This window comes from Porcisia hertigi, chromosome 36 (genome assembly GCF_017918235.1).
Source record: "Porcisia hertigi strain C119 chromosome 36, whole genome shotgun sequence".
NCBI classification, from domain to species: Eukaryota; Euglenozoa; class Kinetoplastea; order Trypanosomatida; family Trypanosomatidae; genus Porcisia; species Porcisia hertigi.
In genome coordinates, this window is record NC_090595.1 from 2,872,568 (window position 1) to 2,891,284 (window position 18,717).

At 54.6% G+C, this 18,717-nt stretch overlaps 7 protein-coding genes across 7 annotated transcripts; all 7 read left to right on the forward strand.

Moving 5' to 3' along the window:
- Window positions 1-466: 466 nt before the first annotated feature.
- JKF63_00718 (uncharacterized protein) lies at window positions 467-1,075 on the forward strand (the record flags this gene model as incomplete). The annotated part of the gene is made up of 1 exon (XM_067896768.1): window positions 467-1,075. The coding sequence occupies one exon, from the start codon at window positions 467-469 to the stop codon at window positions 1,073-1,075; it is 609 nt and encodes a 202-aa protein (XP_067752925.1).
- Window positions 1,076-1,702: 627 nt separating this feature from the next.
- On the forward strand, window positions 1,703-2,092 carry JKF63_00719 (uncharacterized protein; the record flags this gene model as incomplete). The annotated part of the gene is made up of 1 exon (XM_067896769.1): window positions 1,703-2,092. One exon carries the CDS (start codon window positions 1,703-1,705, stop codon window positions 2,090-2,092), a length of 390 nt encoding a protein of 129 aa, XP_067752926.1.
- A 3,574-nt stretch (window positions 2,093-5,666) lies between these two features.
- JKF63_00720 (uncharacterized protein) lies at window positions 5,667-6,527 on the forward strand (the record flags this gene model as incomplete). The annotated part of the gene is made up of 1 exon (XM_067896770.1): window positions 5,667-6,527. One exon carries the CDS (start codon window positions 5,667-5,669, stop codon window positions 6,525-6,527), a length of 861 nt encoding a protein of 286 aa, XP_067752927.1.
- A 939-nt stretch (window positions 6,528-7,466) lies between these two features.
- JKF63_00721 (uncharacterized protein) lies at window positions 7,467-9,497 on the forward strand (the record flags this gene model as incomplete). The annotated part of the gene is made up of 1 exon (XM_067896771.1): window positions 7,467-9,497. One exon carries the CDS (start codon window positions 7,467-7,469, stop codon window positions 9,495-9,497), a length of 2,031 nt encoding a protein of 676 aa, XP_067752928.1.
- A 1,360-nt stretch (window positions 9,498-10,857) lies between these two features.
- On the forward strand, window positions 10,858-11,340 carry JKF63_00722 (uncharacterized protein; the record flags this gene model as incomplete). The annotated part of the gene is made up of 1 exon (XM_067896772.1): window positions 10,858-11,340. One exon carries the CDS (start codon window positions 10,858-10,860, stop codon window positions 11,338-11,340), a length of 483 nt encoding a protein of 160 aa, XP_067752929.1.
- A 1,741-nt stretch (window positions 11,341-13,081) lies between these two features.
- JKF63_00723 (uncharacterized protein) lies at window positions 13,082-13,912 on the forward strand (the record flags this gene model as incomplete). Its single annotated transcript, XM_067896773.1, has 1 exon — window positions 13,082-13,912. The coding sequence occupies one exon, from the start codon at window positions 13,082-13,084 to the stop codon at window positions 13,910-13,912; it is 831 nt and encodes a 276-aa protein (XP_067752930.1).
- A 1,978-nt stretch (window positions 13,913-15,890) lies between these two features.
- Window positions 15,891-18,137, forward strand: JKF63_00724 (uncharacterized protein; the record flags this gene model as incomplete). Its single annotated transcript, XM_067896774.1, has 1 exon — window positions 15,891-18,137. The coding sequence occupies one exon, from the start codon at window positions 15,891-15,893 to the stop codon at window positions 18,135-18,137; it is 2,247 nt and encodes a 748-aa protein (XP_067752931.1).
- Between the last annotated feature and the right edge of the window lie 580 nt (window positions 18,138-18,717).

Here is an 18,717-nt window from a genome sequence, read left to right on the forward strand (position 1 = left end):
AAAGTTCAGTCGTTGACCTGGTCGGGATGGAGGCTATGGTGAGGGAGTGGTGTTCCTGTCGTTTCCCGTGACCACGGGCTGAATATGCCACGGGCTTCGTGCAACCGAGGCAAACCAAACAGAAGGGGGAAAAAGGGGATCATGGCGGCGAGGGGACAACGTACTTTACTTTCTTCACATACACCTCTTTCTTCTCCATCTCCGCTTCTCAAGGTCCAACACGCACACGCACACATTTTAGGAGAGGAAAAGATTACCGGGCTCCTCTTCTCCTCCTTTCTGTAGCGCATCGCACTCTAAAAGGAGTTGGCAACGACGAGCGATATTCAGCGCACACAACCGCTCATTGAGAAGCAGAACGGAAAAAAAAGAAGGGGAGGGGGAAAGAGTGAGGGAGGGAGCAGAAAAGAGGAGCCAACCACGAAATAAACTAAACACACAGGAGCACTCCTTTGTCTCACCGAATATGCGACGTGCCGGATTTCCCAGGGCCGCTACGACGGCGTTTGTTACCGGACGCATTCTTGTGTCTCAGCTGCTTGTTTCACCAACTCTGTCGTCGTCGTCGTCGTCCTCGTCGGGCCTATGCGGGAATGTCTCGGCCCAGTGCTGCCTGTATCACACTGGCGGTCTTTTCGCGCGTACCCCACTTGTCCGCTTTGACCTGCGCAAACATGAGATGGAGAAGCGGCGACGTCGCGAGTTGGAGAAGGCTGGTATCGACCCAGCCGATGATGATGACGCGCCATGGATCGCCCCAGAGGAACAACAACGACTAGAGGAGGAGGAAGAGCAACAACGTGCGGAAAAGGAGGCACAGCGGCAGGCATTCCTGAAAAAGCGTGCCGAAGAGGAGATAGTGAAAAGGCAGAAGTTCAAAGAGTTTCGCGCACGGCAGATCGCCATGAGTCGCCAACGGAAGGAGTCGATGGCAGAGAAGAAGGAGGAGGGGCGACAGCACCGCCAGCGGACGAGTCGCGTCGAGACTCTTGAAGATGAGCCCGCGGAGGATGGCCTGAGTGCAGCCGTCGGCGGTGATGATGTCGAAAACGCACCTGCACGCAGTACGCACTAGAAACAGACGGAGGGACAGCGTCTGTGCTTCCATCGCTCTGTACACGTATTGTGAGGGTTCTGCAACTACGGTAGGGGCTGCTCAACACGCTTGACGCAGGCGTGCTCGATGCACCTCGTCGTCGTCAGCTTTGCATTCTAATATTCACCACAAACTGTTATGCATATCGCCATTTGATGTGCTTGTCTTCCTTCCCCCCTCCCTTCCCACCTCCCCTCTCCCCCTTCCAGTCACTCAAATCTTTGTGCCTTCATGCTCGGAGGTTGATGGGAGTGTTTGCTTTGGCGTTTCCAAGTGCTTCGCCCCCTACTCCCTACCCCGTACCCCTACCCCCTTCATCGGAGTAGTCCAATCAGAGATGCTCCGATTTGCCCTAGCACGGACACCCTGGAACATCATCTTTATAAGATCAGGGGTGCTCTTCCTTCCCCTCTTGTCTGCTCGCTTTTCACTCTTGCCTCTCTCTTTGATGATGTTTTGCTGAGCGCTGTCTTACGTAATTTCCCTCTCCTCTCCCCCATCCCTCATGTGCACTCTCACGCACTCGCTTCTTCACTCCCCCGAACACCTGGTCACGCACACTCTGCAGTCACCACTGCATAGCTTAATTAGCTTCGTTCGCAAAGGATGGTCGCTGTTCGCGCTAAGGTGGGCTCCCGCAGTCACATTCGCCAGAAGCAGCTGGCCAAGGGCAAGAAGGTCTTCAAGATCGACTGCAGCATCCCGGCCGCTGATGGCATCTTCAGCGAGGATGTGCTTGGCAACTTCGAGCAGTTCTTCCAGGACAACACGAAGCTAAACGGCCGCAAGGGCAAGCTGACTGAAAAGGTCCGCCTGACGATGAAGGACAACGTGCTGATCATCACCACCACGATGGTGTACCGCAAGAAGTACTTCAAGTACCTCACCAAGAAGTTCCTCAAGAAGAAGGACCTGCGCGACTGGATCCGCATCCTTTCCACTGGCAAGGGGACGTACCAGCTCAAGTACTTCAACATCCAGGACCAGGAAGAGTAACACCACGCCGCCTCGAACGTTTTCGCCGCTCCTTGCTCAAAAATCGACGTGCAGCCTGGGCAGCACCCCGCCTCTCTCGCAGGAAGCCTGCATGCGCATGCGTATCTGTGAGTGCGATGGACCTCACTGCCGCTCGTATGTTGCGCACGCGAATGTGCATAGGGGAACCCCCCCCCCTCTCCTTGTGTAACCCTTCCACTTCTCCTTTTTCGATCATCTCGTTGCTGTATCTCTTTACATCTCCACCATGGGTCACGCGTGTGTTTTGAGCGGACCATGGCTGTCCGCATGACGGAGGAGGGCTAACGGTGTGAAAAAAACATCCAAGGGGGTAGCTGATTAAGGAGTGGAGGGAGACAAACAAACGGGGGAGGGAGGGGGGGGGGGGCGGAGGTACACCTTCGGTGCATTTTTCGCTACGTACGTCCGGCACCTGTCGTGCAGATGTGAGTGACGTGTATGTTGAGCTGAACAATTCAAGTACTTTTTCTTTTTTGTTGTTCTTTTCCCCTTTTTTTTTCGCTCTATGTCCCCCTCCCCCACCTCTGGCCTGTCCTTTTTTTTTACCCACGTTTTTCAAGGTGAGGGCGGATGGCTAAGAGCGCAGGGCTTTTTGTTATTTACACATTTCGGGGGACAAAGAGGCGCCAACTCGAACTTGACAAATAAACAAGCGAACACACACCCTCAGGCAGGCAGGCAGAGAGAGGGCGAGGGAAGAAACCCTAGAAGCAAAGGGAAAAAATCGTGACGGCTACAGAAAAGCGGTCGCTCGTTGCGGGTGGGGATGATGCAGGGGCATGAAGAGGGGGGGGGGAAGGGTGAGACATGAGCACTGTCAATGATAGGGAGGCGCCCCTGTAGTCTCGTCCAGGTCAGAAAAAAAAATGGCGTGTGAGATGTCTACGAGAGGGTGAGCCAGGATGAGAGGTGTGTGTAAACACCTCTACTGTTTCGTTGAAATTCCTGGCTCAGCCGTGCCCGGCTCCCTCGTTCCACCCACGCTGCCATTCCTCACGTGCCATGCGAAATGGCGTGTATCACTCCTGACTGATGCCTCTTTCTCTCCCCCGAGGATTTCATTCACTCGCTGTGCCCATCACACAAGGCGTGGCTGAGAAGTGGCATTCGAGGCATGTGTGAGATGGTACAAAGCCTTCTTTGGTCTCTCTCTCTCTCTCTTCGTGTATCAAGCTGAATGGACCGTCACTATCCGCCCCATCCTCTTGAACTTTCCCTTTTTTTACCCTCTTGCTTGCTGTCGCACGACTCCTCTGCGTGTGATGGCAGTGGCCACCCGATCACGTGTGTGTGTGTGTGTGTGTGTGTGTGGCGGCATTGGGCAGAGACGCGACTGCTTTGGTTCCTGCGTAACGCTACGCCGCTTCTTTTACTTGCGTATCGTATGTGGCGACTTTTTCCTGAAGCGACACAGTAGTTCTTGTCTCCAAGACAGCCCCAGCTGCTCATCTCAACCGTGTGCGGGGCCAATGTTTTTTTTTTCTCCTCCTTTGAGGACAGCCGCATCGGTGGCTCTGCACTGAGCCTCTGTTTGTCCTGCCAAACGCCGTATTTGATGAAGTGCAAAGCAGATCATTGCTTCATTGCCGTCTTGGCATTCCAACGAGTTTTCCCCCTCTTCCCACACGTGATGCGCGCACATCACCGGCAGAAATGCTCTACACCGGGAGGAGCAGTTCCCCAGTACCCCTCGGAGTGAGGGGGGATGGCACGCCTCTCAAAGAGAGCACATCGTGTGTTCCGAAGTGCTTCCCATGAACGCCGGAAGCCATCCATTTGATGCGCTCCATCAAAAAGGCACGGGAACCACGCTGTGTGATGCAGCGTCTCGCATGCCACTGCCAATAGGCTCGAGACACTTGTTCAGGTGCGGTGTGCGCACATTGGACACGGAGAAGAATCAGCGCAACGTGTTTCTTGAGAGTAAACCCATGGGAGATTCGTGGCTCTGAGGTCGTGTGCCCAGAATGCGTTTCTCAAGTAGGGAGGTTTAGTGGGGAGAGGGGGGGGGCAAGTCAAGACGACACGAGAGCCACTTCCGTGGCGACCGAGCTTGTTGCTGGGGGGGGGGGGGGGGGGTACGACTTCGTGGTGATGCGCGGAAAGAACTGCTTCCAGGCGGTGAGTCTGCCCAAGTACGGATCAGCGTTTCCATTTATCGAAGCTCGAGCAATCAGCGCTGGTGCCATGACGTGAAAGACTACCCTAGCGCATCTGAGAGATTTTGCCGGATGGTTGGTATGTCCCCCAGTGCAGTAGTCCAACTCCTTGGCAGATGCCCAGACGATATGAGGGGGTGCCCCTCTTTCTACCACAGAGAGGTGTAAAGCCTCTGGGGAGCTCTAACTTTCTCCACTGAGTCGTCAGGAGTTCCTTACGATGAACCCTCTCCAGAAAAAAAAGGCACTCCCGTTACCCCTTCTCCCAGCGCCGTGGGTCACGTCACCTCCTCCTTTGATCATAGTAATAAATACGAATATCCGCCCGCGTTGTGCACGCGCCTGCGGTGCATTTTTTTCTGCTCTCTGAATTTATTATTATTATTAGTATTCCGTCACCGGGGAAGCGACACTGTGTGTCTTCAATGGCTCCTCTCTTCCCCACATGTAGGTGGTGACGAGTGCAATCTGGTTGGACACGGTCGCTATTCCCATACAGGAGACCTGGAAAATGGGAAAGGTTGAACCACACGAGGCGGCCAATGTATTGTGGGCTCACGGGAATATGCACACGCACACGCACACGCACACAGTTTCTACTTTTAGTGGCGAGGTGTTGTCACAGAGGTCTTTTGTGAGCTGATCGCTGTAACTTTGCGAAACGTGACGTGGGGGGGGTACCCTACGGGTGTCGCTGGCAGATGTGTTTTTCGTGTTCCTCGCCCTAATAAAAAGAAATACCAGCCTCCCCATAAAACATATTCCCTCCTTGAGGGGGGAGGGGGGGGGTGTCCACCGCGTATCCGGCCAACGTCTATGCGTCTTTATAGCTCATTCCTTTTCTTCCCTTTCCATCTTTACGGTGTTGTTGCATTATTCACACGGGCATGTGGGCTGACGGTACACCGAGGACATACCAACTAAAATGGAGCATCTTTAGCAGTTGTGACGGCGAGGTTTTTGGGTGGTTCACGTTTACCGTGCGTATCTTGTCTGCACCGTGGGCGCACTCCCTGTTTTTGTGTATTGGAGGACTTAATCTTATTATATATACATACATATATATTCCCACCTACACGCACACTTCTTTGGAGGGGGGGAAGAGAGTAATATTGTAAAAAAAAAGAAAGCTTCGTTTTTTCCCGCTGTTCTAATCGAAACGAAAAGGAGGGGTGGAACAACACGCACACACGCGCGAAAAAAAAACCTTTACTCTGAAAGAGGAGATCACGCGACCGTGTGTCGTAGAGACGTTAGGCATCCCGTGCAGTCCCTCCACACACACACAGCAGCGGCGCTTCCTCTGCGGCTTCTTGTTGGCCGCTCTCGCTCATTGCCGTCTCTGTGGGGAAACTAGCATTGGCGAACAAGCAAGCAAGCAAAAAAAAAAGCGCATGGGAGGTTCAAGTAGCAAGCAACCGAAGCCGCAGACGCCGGCGGCGGTCGAGGTCGGGGATGCGGGCGCCCCGGTGAAGGCCCCGGCAAAGTTAAGCGAGTACGATCATTACATCGACTTCCGTAATCAACTTCTGGACTTTGCACTCGGGGAGAGCGCATTCGACTACACAGAGCGTCTTTTTGCAGAACAGCCTGACAGCCCTGAGGTCATGGCGCTCCTAGCGGAAACCGCCTTTTTGTATGACAAAACGAAGAACAAAGTGTCACGTGAGCACTGGTGCGATCGTCTGGACCTGCTGCAGCGCGGTGTTGACGTGAGCCGCAAATGCATCAACGAAAACAAGGAATACGGTCCGTGCTATCGAACCTACGTCATGTGCGCTGCACGCGAGGCGGAGGCCCTTTACTATCTGAAGAGCTTCACGGGACTGGGGCTGGTGGAAAACTATGCGGCAATTATGCGTAGGGGTACCAAGGGAATGGAGTTGCTACCCACAGACGCGGAGATTCCCAACACCCTCGGTGCTGTGTGTGCTCGGTGCGCCTTCCGCTGGTATGACCCGTCTCGCGTGTATGCATGGTACTACGGGCTGCCACCAACACGCAAGTTGCGTGAGCTCAGTGTAGAGTTCCATAAGATGGCATGTGAGAACGACCCCAAGAGCCTGGAATACGCCTGCCGCTTGGCCCAGGCGTACTTCCAGTTGGGCGATTTGCCGAATGCCAGGCGCTGGTATGTGAAGGTGCGGGATGAAATGCCGCCGCAGGAGCTGAAGGATGATAAATGGCAGGGCGTCGCTCACACGCAGCTGTCGACGGCCTTTGCGAAGCCCAAATGGAATGTTCCCTTTGCTTGATCGGAAATGTCAAGTAACGTTTTGTGTGTGTCTGCGGGGTGGGGGGGGGGAGGCGAAGTCGGGATACGAGGGGGTGGGCGGCGACACTCGATGCCCCCTCCTCAGCTCTTTTTGGCGCATGCTACGCTGATAGACTGGGCCTGTGTGTTTGGTTTTGGTTGCACGGCTCTCTGGTCTTCCCTGGGACAAAGTTTTTTTTTCGTGAACTCTCCTTGTATGGCCTTTCACATTACAGAGCGATGGTGCAGATGCGACAATGGTGTGCACAGGCTTTTCTTCTTTGCTGCGCAGTTGCCAAGTGTGGGTTGGGGAGTGCTTTTTTTCTTCAGGTCTTCCCCCGCCTCTTCCCCTCTTTTCCTGCCGATGACTCTCTCGCATTCTAACCTGTGCGTGTGGTGCAATACACCTTTTGCAGTGCTACTCTCTCCTCTTTGTGCACGCAAGGGGTTTCGTGGCGGTGTGTCTGTGTGTGTGGGTGGGTGTGGGTAAGTGTGTGAATGTGTGAGTGATATGTGTATGGCACCAGGGGATGGCCATTGTATACACCACTTGTTTCACTCCCCCCTCTTCTCCCTCGTCCTCACATTGCAGATGCTTTCATTTCGCGCTGTTCACGGTCTCTCCAAAATGCTCTTTTTGCCGCACCGCTCCCTCAGGTCATATCCTCGAACTCCCTTCCCCCCTCTCTCTCTCTCTGTTCCCTATTCTGTGTTGTTGTTTGAATATGTGTGGTGGTACACGCGTACCACTTCCGCTCGCGCGCACCCTCCCTCTCCCCCCCCTCCCCATCCCCCTGCCTCCCTCGGCGTGTTTTTCATCCACGACTGCAGTTCCATCTCATTTGCCCGCCGGCGTTGCGTTTCCTAGCTGCTCTCTTTGCCGGGTTTGTCAGCGCCAAAGCCGCTTCGTCGACGTCCGCATTTCCACTTTTTCAGCAAGATGTTCCGGCGACTTGTGTCCTGTGCATCACCAGCGCGCTCTCGATGTTTTGGTGCAACTGGCGTCTTGGAATCTGCTCGCTTCGCCTCCACAGCGGATGCGTCGGCGGTGGCGTCCTCCGGGTCTTCTGAGGTGTCAGCCTACGGTAGTGTACCCGATATCCCGAACCTCAACTTCCTCGCTGACCCCGAAAACCTGCTGAACACCGTGGATGCCACGGTGTGTGTATGCGACTCCCTACTCAAGGGAATACCAAAGGCCGAGACGCCGCAAGCCAAGCATGACTTAATCGACTCCACCAGCAACGTGCTGTGCCTGCTGTTGGACCCCTGCGAGTTTGTGCGTCAAATCCACCCAGACGAGAAATACAAACGCGGCGCCTCTCTCGCCTTCCAGAGGGGCTACGAGTACATGTGTGAGGTGAATTCGCGCCGTGACCTGTACGACGTTATCAAAGAGTTGGATAGTCCCGAGGGCCGCAAAGGTCTAACCGCGGAGTCCATCAAGAATGTGGTGCAGCTAAAGCGGGATATGGAGAACAACGGCATCCATCTTCCAGACGCGCAGCGTGCCAAGGTAACCGAGATGAACATCGAGAAGGAGGAGCTGGCCACGCGTTTCCTAACTGAGCAGGGATCCGCGAACCCTTTTGGCACTCTCCGGTACCTGCTGCAGTGCCGCTACGAGCTGGCGCAGTTGCTCGGCTTTGAAAGCTACGCGGAGCAGCAGCTGCGCGGGACGATGCTGGAGAACCAACAAAACGTGTGGCATTTTCTGTGTAGCATCGCCAACAAGTATCGTCCACGCGCGGAGGCGGAGATGGACCTTATTCGTAAACACATCGGCGAGGTCCGCAACCGCGTCAACATCACAGATGAATTTCGTGCTCGCGTGGCGGTTTCCATGCGACGTGATGCAGAGCCGGAGAACGCCCTGGAGTACTTCTCCGTGGCAAATTGCGTGCGTGGCATCCAGTGCCTCTGCTCGGAGGTATTCGGCGTGAAGCTGGAAGAGGTCCCTTTCAACCCCGAGGAGATCTTCAACCTCAGTGCCAAAAAGTTTCACGTGTACGATGAGCACCGGAAGTTCCTCGGTGTGATCGTACTAGACATGTACATGAACGAGATGAAGTACTGCCAAGCGGGTCACTTGACCCTACAACTAGGATGCGTCCCGCATCAGGAGGCTCTCGCCACAGTCGGACTGCAGTTGCCGAAGCGCCAGTATCCAGTGGTCGTGCTCACGGCGAACGTTGGCATGCTGAAGCCCGCGCAATGTCGCCCTGACGGCACATATGACGACGAGTCCACCCTCATGCAGCCCAATGAAGTGACGACTGTTTTTCATGAGTTCGGCCACGCTATGCACACTATCTTTGGTCAGACGCAAGTGCAGAACCTCGCCGGCACGCGCTCGAGCATCGACTACGTGGAAACGTTTTCGCAGCTTTTTGAGCAGTTCCTCTCGTCCCACGAATTCCTCAAACTGTGGGCGCATCGCATCAATACGCGCGAACCGATTTCTTTCGACATTGTGCAGAAGCGCAACGACGCAGCGAACATGTTCAAGCACCTGGACATGCTCGACCAGGTGGTGCTGTCCGCTGTGGACCAGGCGCTGCATGGCCCACAACCGCTGACGGTGTACTTCCCGCACGGCGACAAGGGACACGTCGGCAAGCGCACACTTGGCGATCTTGGCGACTACGGCCGTGGCGGGTTTAACATGGCACGTGCACTTATTCAGGTGGCGAAGCCGCTCTCCGTGGCCGAGCCGACTGAAACCGGCGTCTTGGGAACGTTGTCGTTCGAGCATCTTTCCGGCTACCCGGCTGGATACTACGGCTACCTCTACAGCCTCAGCGTTGCGCGCCGAATCTGGACCAAGAAGTTTGAGCGAGACCCGCTCAACCGCGACGCCGGGCGCGAACTGGTGGAAAAAGTTATGCGTCACGGTGCCGCCTGCGACCCACGCGAAACCATTGAGAAGTACCTTGGAGACAACCTCACAGATATTGATATTTGGGCCTAAGACGGGGGGAGAGGGAGAATGTTGGGTTGGTGCGTGGAAGTGTGCACGTCTTTCTCTGGCTCGGATAAAACGCGACTCAAGAGCAAGGAGGGGGGGGGGAGGTGGACGGTTAGAGACAAGGAGTCCACTGAGCTGTGGCAGAGGTGGACGTGCGTGGGTCTCATGAGAGCCGGCGCTTCTCGCAGATAATTTCTTCGGGTGTTTCTTTTTTTCTTCCTCGCTGTGCTGCGCTGTTCTCCAAGGTTTCTTTACCAGCTGTTTCAGGGCCGCGTCGGTGTGGTGGCAGATGTTTATGGTAGCTCGGCTGCTGACACGGGTGGACTTGGGGACGCTGGCAAGCTCGACTCAGGCGGCCTGCTAGGCATTTATACTGCATATTGGAAGAGTGATATGCCTCTTTGATACTCCTCGTGTTTTGTGTGTGACTGCGTGCGCAGAGGTGCGATGAACACCCCCAATGATTTGTCAATGCCTGTTCATTGCCTGTCCGCCTTGCAGTTGCGTACACACACATATATACAGTAACCGGCTACTTCACTTATTTGAAGCTGGCACTTAAAGAAAGCTCAGACAGAGAAAAAAGGTGGGGAGGAAAGAGAAAGAGTTACTGTTAGAGAACTGTGGCGTTTGCAGGATCATCCGGAAAAGAGGCGGGGTGAGAGAGCAGAAGTGCTGCATTCATCCTCTGAGTCCACGCCAGCACGCGCATCGCTGCCAAGCGTCGACGAAGGGCGGGGGTGGGGGGAGGACGCCACTTTGATCGCAAGTGACCACCATCTAGTACTAAAAACGCCATCAAACGCAACAAAGAGGACGAAAGGCAGGCATGCTAACCGATTTGTACGCGCCAAGTATCGCAACGTACAACTTGCTGTATACCTAGAGGGACCTCCACCCCACACATCTGACGCGATCGCCCCACCAGTACATGTTGGTCTCCTCTTCCCCCTTTTCCCTTCCCATTCCCGCTTGATCGCTCCACCGTGCCCTCAATTTTCCTCTTTTCTATTATTTCCGCTGTTTGATATATCCATATATATAAATCCTCCAAACGGATCCCGTGATCTCCACGGGCGCACTGTCCTCGAATCCGTCTCGTTGCACACACCGTTTGCACGTGGTGGTGCGGTGAATTGAGCGTGGAATTCCTCGCCTGCTCGCGCGCTCTTCACACGTAACTCTCACCACCTCCTACCCGCGTTGGTCTTTCCGGGAAGGTCTTCTGTGTGCCGTCTCTCGGAATTTTTAACCTGGTTGCCTTGTGTCATACTCCCCTACCCCACCCCACTCCACCCCATCCCAGTCACGGGCTTTTCCTTTATCTGACTCAAGCCTATTTGGGTGATTTTCGACTCGAATCATGATGCGCTCCTCCTTTGTTTGTATGGCGGTTCCTGTAGCGGCTACCGGGGCTGCTATTGCCACCTCTGGCGATCCCAAGATGACCTCTCTACACAAGCTTCTCACTGGCGAGGTCCAGTTCCGCAACAATGCCCCCCTGAAGGCGTGCAATATCGAGCACAACTTTGGTGCAAACTGGAGGTCGGACATCGAGGCGTACGCAAAGTCCCTGCCAGCAGACCAGAAAAGCGCTTTGGAGCGCCAGGTTGCGCGCGTTATGCTGACTCGCTACACGACTCGCGAGCTGGCTGAGTACTGCAGTGAGGGCCCGGAGCATCTCGAGGCGGTAGCGCGGGAGGCGAATGTCGCGCAGGCCAAGACGTACGCGCAGATAAACGGTCTCGACAAGCTGGAGGCCTACGTAAACGCCGAAGCCAAGAATGCCGGCTGGTCCAGCGGGGACGCGAAGAAATTTTTGGATGCTGTCAAGGCGGCCCAATAGTCGCTTGGCGGGGAAGGGGCGACTTTACGCCAAGACATGTGTGTGTGTGTGTGTATGCGTGTTTGTCTGCCTGCCTGTCTGAGGAGTTGAGGGCGTGGGGACGGGGACGGGGACGGGGAAGGAGGGGAGGGGGCGGCGGCGGCTGCGCAGTATGTCGCACTGGCCCTCCTCTGACGTTGTCTTGTTCGCCCCTCCCGGGTGTTTTTGCATGTGCTTTTTTGTTCCACAGCCGTGTAATTTTTCATTGGCTCTCCGTGCTTCTGACACGGAATTCTCCCCTCTTTTCGATGCTGCAGCCTACCATCTATCTGCCTCCGCACATCGCCACCCAAAGCGCGTATCCGATAGAGGCAGGGTTCACATGTGTCAATTGATGGCAGAGAAGGAAGACCACGTGGAGAAAGCGGTAGCAGCAACAGGCCAGTGTGCATGTGTGGTAATATGTGTGCACTGCACTAGGAACGACTCCACAAGTCAGAGGCAATAGAGCGCCAAGGGGCTGGTGGGGAACGTGAAGATGCGTGCGAGAAGCGGCCCTCCTTCCAGTGCACTGTCCGCTTCATTGTTATAGTGTAGTTTAGTGAGAGAAAAAGGAGGAAAAAAAGGATACACTAGGCGGGTGCAATGCTGCCCTTCAGTGAAAGAAAATACATGCGTTCTTGCGCTTGTGCGTGCGTGTGTACGCGTCTATTGATGGTGTGAAAAAGGGAAAGAGAGCGTATTAGTGACCAAGAGTGGCCACAAACGGGGGGCAGGGCACACGACTCAGACTATGAGAGAGAGAGACCACGAAGCTCGTCGTTCTTTGGTTTGCTCTTGATGCGTGGTGTGTGAACGGTGGTGTATCTTTGCGTTTCGCTGTGCGTGCACGCTCCTCCCCAATCTTTTTTTTTGTTCGCGCCGATCTGCCAGTGATCGCAACCTCTTTAAAAAAAAGAAGAAAAGGCTGTCTTTAAACGGATCAACACTAGAAGAACACAAGCAATAATTGTATTCGGGGAAATAGTGCGCGCAGCGACGTGTGTAGGCGCGCGTTCGGAATCCCATGGACGGGTGTGTGTCCCAGACCCCCTCCCCTCCCCTCACACACACACACACATACACGTCTCTGGCACACGTTCATCCGTTCCATTAGGCTCTATGGTGCTGCGACATTTCCCTTGCTGGAACGAAATCTCACCGTGGTTCGTCAAGAGTCGCTCGCTCACCTCTCCGGTGGCGTAGAAGTCATCGCAACATTGAACACCGCAGGCCGAGGCACCTCAACGGGTCATCTGGTCGTAATCGCTCAGAGAACTCTCTAATTTTCCTCCACTACTCTGTGTTGCTCTGATGGCGCTCGACGCGCTTGGTTTGCTGCTACAAACTATATGTATGCCGACACCCCCTAGGTAAACAAAGGATCTGGTTATCATCCACCCCGCCTAGATCACCACACGAAGACCGTCTGATCGACACATCACAGTAACACCACAGTTCTGCGTACGCCAGAGGGCGACCTGACTATTTTAACGCTCGTTCCTACGATATCGGCCCCGCTCTTTTTGTCCGCCTTTACTGCTCTCCCTCTGTGTGTGTGTGTGTGTGTGTGTGTGTGTGTGTCCTTGGGCAGGTTGAGAATTTACTGCGCGCTTCAGCTGTCCGTGTGGGGCAACCCGGCACAGAAGCAACTCACGTAGTGCTGACCATCGGCTCTGTGCTGTCCTCAAACGTGCAATTTCTGCGGATCGTTTCCAAGACCATGGGTACGGCCAAGTTCCAGCTGTACACGGCACTTGGAGTCTCCAAAGAATGCTCCATCGAGGATGTCACGCGCGCGTATCGGCGGCTTGCACTAAGGTACCACCCAGACCGCAACCCAGACGGTGCGGAAGAGTTCAAGAAAATTTCGAACGCCTACACGGTACTGTCTGACCCACAGCGCCGCGCAGTGTACGACTCGACGGGGGTTGTTCCTGACTCTGCCGACGCGTTGCATGGGGTGTCTGATGAAGCGGCTCGTCAGCAGCGCTCGGCGGAGCTAGCGGGTCAGGTGCGCAACTTCTTTGCCATCTACGCTGGATCGGCTGAGGAGCAGGGGGACGTGATTGAGGGCTACGAAAAGTGCCATGGCGACTTCAAAAAGATGGTGCGGCAGTACTTACTTTTCGACAACGGTCTCGAGACGGAGGTTCAGCGGCTCCATCGTCTTGTCTCGACGCTGATCGCAAAGGGGAAACTCTCAAGGACACCAGCGTGGGAGTCGACGAGTACCCAGAAAAGCATCCTACGCCTGGAGAAATCTCTGCGTCGTGAGCGTGAGGAGGCGGAGGAGGTGCTGAAGGAGATGGCCTGCAACGGGGCGGCTGAGGCAGAGTCCGCAGACGGAGGCCTTGGCGCCCTTCAGGTTATGATTCGAGAGCGTCAGCGGTCATCATATGAGTCGATGCTGAACGATCTCGAGAGCCGGTACGTGATGAATGGCACTAACAGCGCACGGCGGTCGAACAAGCGCACACGCGAGACAGCGCCGATCGTTTCCGCAGACGAACGTGTCGCTAAAAAGCGCCGAAAGGCTTCCGATCGAGCCTAAGGAGTTGAGCACAGGCGCACAACTTTGGTGTTCTACAGGTGAATCTCTCCTATCGTGCAACGTGTCCCTCTGGCCTCCGTTGTTTCTGTTGGATTCTTTTGTTTCGTAGTCGGCGGCATTTTTGATGCCTGAGCGGGTTTGTTTTTTTTATTCCACACCCACACACGCCATCTCCCGGCGCGAATTTTAGCGGTTTTGTCCTGTTTTTTTTTTGCCGTGATTCCTCAACCGACTTGTACTCGCTCCTTGGGTCCTGTCTGAGATAAATGTCATGGATACCGTTCTTCTTTTTTTTTTACGCTTTGCACACATCTGCAGCCCCCCTTTTTTTGGTTTCTTTGTTTGCTGTCTACACCCTTACGTTGATTCATTAGAGGAGGAAGAGGAGAAACGAGAGACAGGCGTGTGTACCAGGTGATCACTGCGCACCTCTTCATCGACAAAGCAAAAAACAACAACAACAAAGGGCAACGAGATCAGGCGCGGGAAATTACAGGGGAAAATGGGAGGAAACAGCGTTGACCGCCTCCCTCTTCCCTCCCCCCGTCTCTCAATCCGGCGGATGCCAGGTGAACAAGACAATCAATGTTTCAGTTTCCATCAGTGTGGTTGGTAGAGAAGTCACTTGTGCAGGACCTGTGGCCATCCTTCAGTGGCACTGTGAGTTTTGCTTTCCCCCGTGACCTCGTTTCTCTGTGACGCAGATGTCTCGCATCATTTCCTGACGCACTCGTATGGGGTGTTGCTAGAGTCGGATACTTTGTGACTCGGTCACGATTGCATTGGTGTCGCGCACCCGAATTCTACACCGACCTTCTCTTTCTGTTGGTTCTGTTCTGTTGTGTGTCTTACTCTCTCACCGCACACCATCTCCTCCACCTTCCCCCTCCCTCCACCGCGGAGGAAGCGTTTTTTTTTCGGAGTGGAATGACGCTCTCTGTGCCCAGTGCCTCACATTTCTGTTCTACATTTACTCCGCCTGTGCCACGATAGGCTGGAACGGCCGTCATCGGGCCGACGCATTAGTCAACGATTTTTACTCACCGTGCTCTTCTCTACTCGCACCACCCGCCCTCCGCCTTCTCCTCCCACGACACTGTATCGCATCCCGTTTCTTGGACAAATTTTTCTGCGCTCATTTGAGCAGGGATAGGGAGGCCACGGTGCAGGCAGCCTTGTAGGCACGGAGGCTGACTTTTCCCCCCTTTCAAGTTTCTTTTCACCAGTCAAGAGAGAGAGTGGCTGGTGTGTCCTGTGACTGACTGACACCTTTCAATCATTCTTTTTCGTTGCCGGGGGAACACGCGGCTAGCAACGAAGCCGATTTTCATTTCTGAGTGGACTGGTAAAAAAAGAGGGGGAAAAGAAAAAAAGGGGCAGGAGCGCAAGCCGTGGCGACACAGGCTTTCATCCTTGATATCCTCGTCGCACAGACACGCACACTTTGCCATCAACGACTTGAGGATTTTTTGTTTTCGTTCTACACACCGAACTGGCTCATATTATGCAAAGAGAAGAACAGCGCAGAACGTAAAGCCCTGTGTTTTCTATTGCGTTCTCTGTCAATATTTATATGAGAAAATTCCTTGGAAGGAGACGTACATATACATATATACATATATATTTATATATTTATATGTTAATGATTCGGCTCGCATAACGACGTTTCCCTTTTTGTTTTTGTTTTTTCTTGTTCGTCTACCTGGTGCGCTGTTTTGCTTACCCTGAATACGCAAGGGGATCGTCTCATATATATTTATATAGTCAGAGAGAGAGAGGTGTAGTCCCCCTCCTCCCCCTCCTCCCCTCCCCTCCCCCTCCTCCCCTTCCCTCAGTCCTACCCCCTACCCACCCTACCCAGAGTTTACGCATTATCTTTTTTTTGTCTCTGGTGTTTACCGATTGGTTCTTGGTTTTCGTCACCCTCCCTCCGCTTCGTTCTTCTTACTCGACATTGTCTTGCGAGGTGGCAATATCGATGCAGTCTTTTGGATCGCGCTCCTCTCTGCTTGTGAACGATGTTCGCGCGTCGCAGCGGCGGTCTTTTACCAGCCGTATCAGCCATCGCGTCGCCTTGAGGCTTTCCTTTGCGGGTCCTCCGGTTGAGGCGCGCTCAGGCACGCTGACTGGTACCATCATCAACACGTTGTGTAGCGTCATTGGCGCCGGGGTTCTGTCCTTGCCACTAGCGCTCTATTTCTCTTCTATCGTAGTTGGGCTGACTATTCTCCTGGTTCTCTCGGCGTTCGCAGCCTTTAGTGTGTACTGCCTCGTCGTGGGCTGCGACGCTACAGGGCGGTACTCGCTCACGGAGGTGGTTGCGTTTTCCCTCTACCCACCGCAGTTGTGGGAGGAGTACATCTCCACTCAAAAAGCTTCCGTAGATGTGGCGTCACTGCAAGAGGCGTCGTGCTCGGGAAGACAGCAGCATAGCGACGGGGCGGCGACGAGAACAGCTGTGGGGCAACACAGAGTCCAAGAGGAAGGCAGGGCGAGCGACAAGAAACGAGGCAGAGGAGCCTCCCAGCACATTGGCGACCACGGCCGCCACCGACACAACCCCCAAGAGCACGCTTGCACGGATGATTGTTCGGCCGCGTCCTTTGTCGTCTCTCCCACGAGCGCCGACGCTGCACTGCGCGACGAGTACGCGCGAAACGAGTGGCGCCGCCGCCGCTGCCGCCGTGTCGTCGCAATGCTGATGGAGCTGGTCATTTTCTGCAGCAACTACGGCGCCCTTGTGGTTTACTCAAGGGTGATTGCCGATTCCATGCCACCAGTGGTTGCATATGTCACGCAAACGGACGGCGTGCTCGTATCGAAGCACTTTTGGCTTGTTGCCGGCGGCATAGTTTTTTTTATTCTCAGCTGCGCACGCAACATGGAGGAGCTCAAGTGGACTTCACTGCTAGGTTTTCTGACAATTTTTTACCTTGTTGTGCTCATCACCTTCCGCTACTACACCCAGCAGTATTATGACTACCCGCACGTTGACCCGCGCAGCCATGGCGAGTTGCATTGGTTCGTCCTCTCCTTTGGTGTGCTGCGGGCGATCTCAGCCTTCTCCTTGGCTTTCAGCTACCACTACAATGTACCGTACTTCTACAAGGAGCTTCAGGATCGCCGACCGCAAAGCATGATGCGGTCCCTCTTGGTGGCCTTCCCAATCATCATCGGCTGCTACGCCTTGACTGGAATATTTGGCTACTGGACGTTTGGTGATGAGGTGGCGGCGCGGAAGGTTGGCGGCAACATCATCTCCAACTACCCAAAGACCGACCTTCTCATGAATATTGGCCGCTTAGGCCTCTTCGCCCATTTTGCATGCGTGTTCCCGGTGGTTTCGATCTGCACACGTCGCGGTTTGCATCGGCTAAGCATGATTGCCTTGACATGGTCTGATCAGTCCGCCTTAATGATGGAGGCTGCGAGGGCTTCTGGCGCAGAGCTTACAGAGGCCGAAATGAGGGGGTATATGAGCACAGCAACAGGGCCCTCCTCGGCGCCGGCACTGGACTCGATGAACGGCGGAGGTCACGGCGACGGTGTCCCTCCTGGTGAAAATGCCCCTTTGCTGCCACGTCGCGTCAGCTCCACACCGGGCTACGAGGGGTTCGGGAGAAGTTATCCATTCCACCACGCCGACTTTCCACCAGACAACGATGCTGAATCTGCTTCTTTTGCAAGTACAAACTTCAATGCAGGTGCCGGGTTGTGCGGAAACTCGTGCCAACACCCGACTCACTCGGAGCCCGCGCGCATTTCACAACCCGATCCGGAGCAGCCGGGCACCATCGATGTGGATCGCGACGTCGGCTCGCCTGACCAGACCACGACCCTTGCCATTGTGATAGAGGCGGCCATTCTCGTCTGCACGACGGTGATGATGGCCGCAGTAGTGCCCGGCATCGACTTTGTGATTCACCTGATCGGAACTCTGACCAGTGTCTTTGTTGTGATGGTCGCGCCTGGAATGGTGGGGTGGTGCGTATTTTCGCCGAGGGGTCCGTTCGGCTCTGCGTCAGCTGCGGCGGCCGCGTATGAGGGCGAAGAGGGGAATTCCTTGGATGCTGCTGTAAGTGGCGCGTGCTCGCGTTTCCGCCTGATTCGACTGAAGCGGCTTATGTGTCTCGTGAGCGCCGGCCTTGGGATAAGTTTGACGTGTATTGGCACCACGATGATTGTGTACGACACGCTCTGGAGAGTACCGCTGCCGGTTGGGTGATGCCGAGCCCCTCTGTTGTCGCACTGTTGGAGCAGATACTGCACTCTGTAGAACAATGTCTGAGAGTAGATGCCTGATGGGGGAGGGGGGGGGGGAATCGGTCTTTAGAGCTGCCCGTGTTTCACGAACGTGTGGCTGCGCAGCTCTTTTGTTAACGGCTGTCACATTCACCGCGTTCTGTCTTGACGCGCCGTGCGCTCGGAAAAAAAAATCCTTTTTTACTGCCCCTCCCCCACTTCTTCGGTTCCACATCCACCTCCTCCTCCTGCATCCTCCACCCCCCAACCCCCACTCTGCGTTTCTCCACATTTAAACCGAAGGAAGCGACGCACGTTTGAGTGTATCCGGCAGCGTAATAAAATCACCTGCGTGTTTCCTTACGTCTGTGTGGGTGCATGTGTGTATTTGCATGTATGCATCTTCACTGGTCTCTCTAATTTGCATGTAATTCTGCTTATTCTTTTTTTTTTTGAGAGAGAGAGAGAGGGGGGGGGATGATGTTCCAGTGGGCTTTATGCTTTTTTTTTTTTGAATGACAGGAATCGCTCATATAGGTGCGCTATTATAGGGGGGGGGGAGG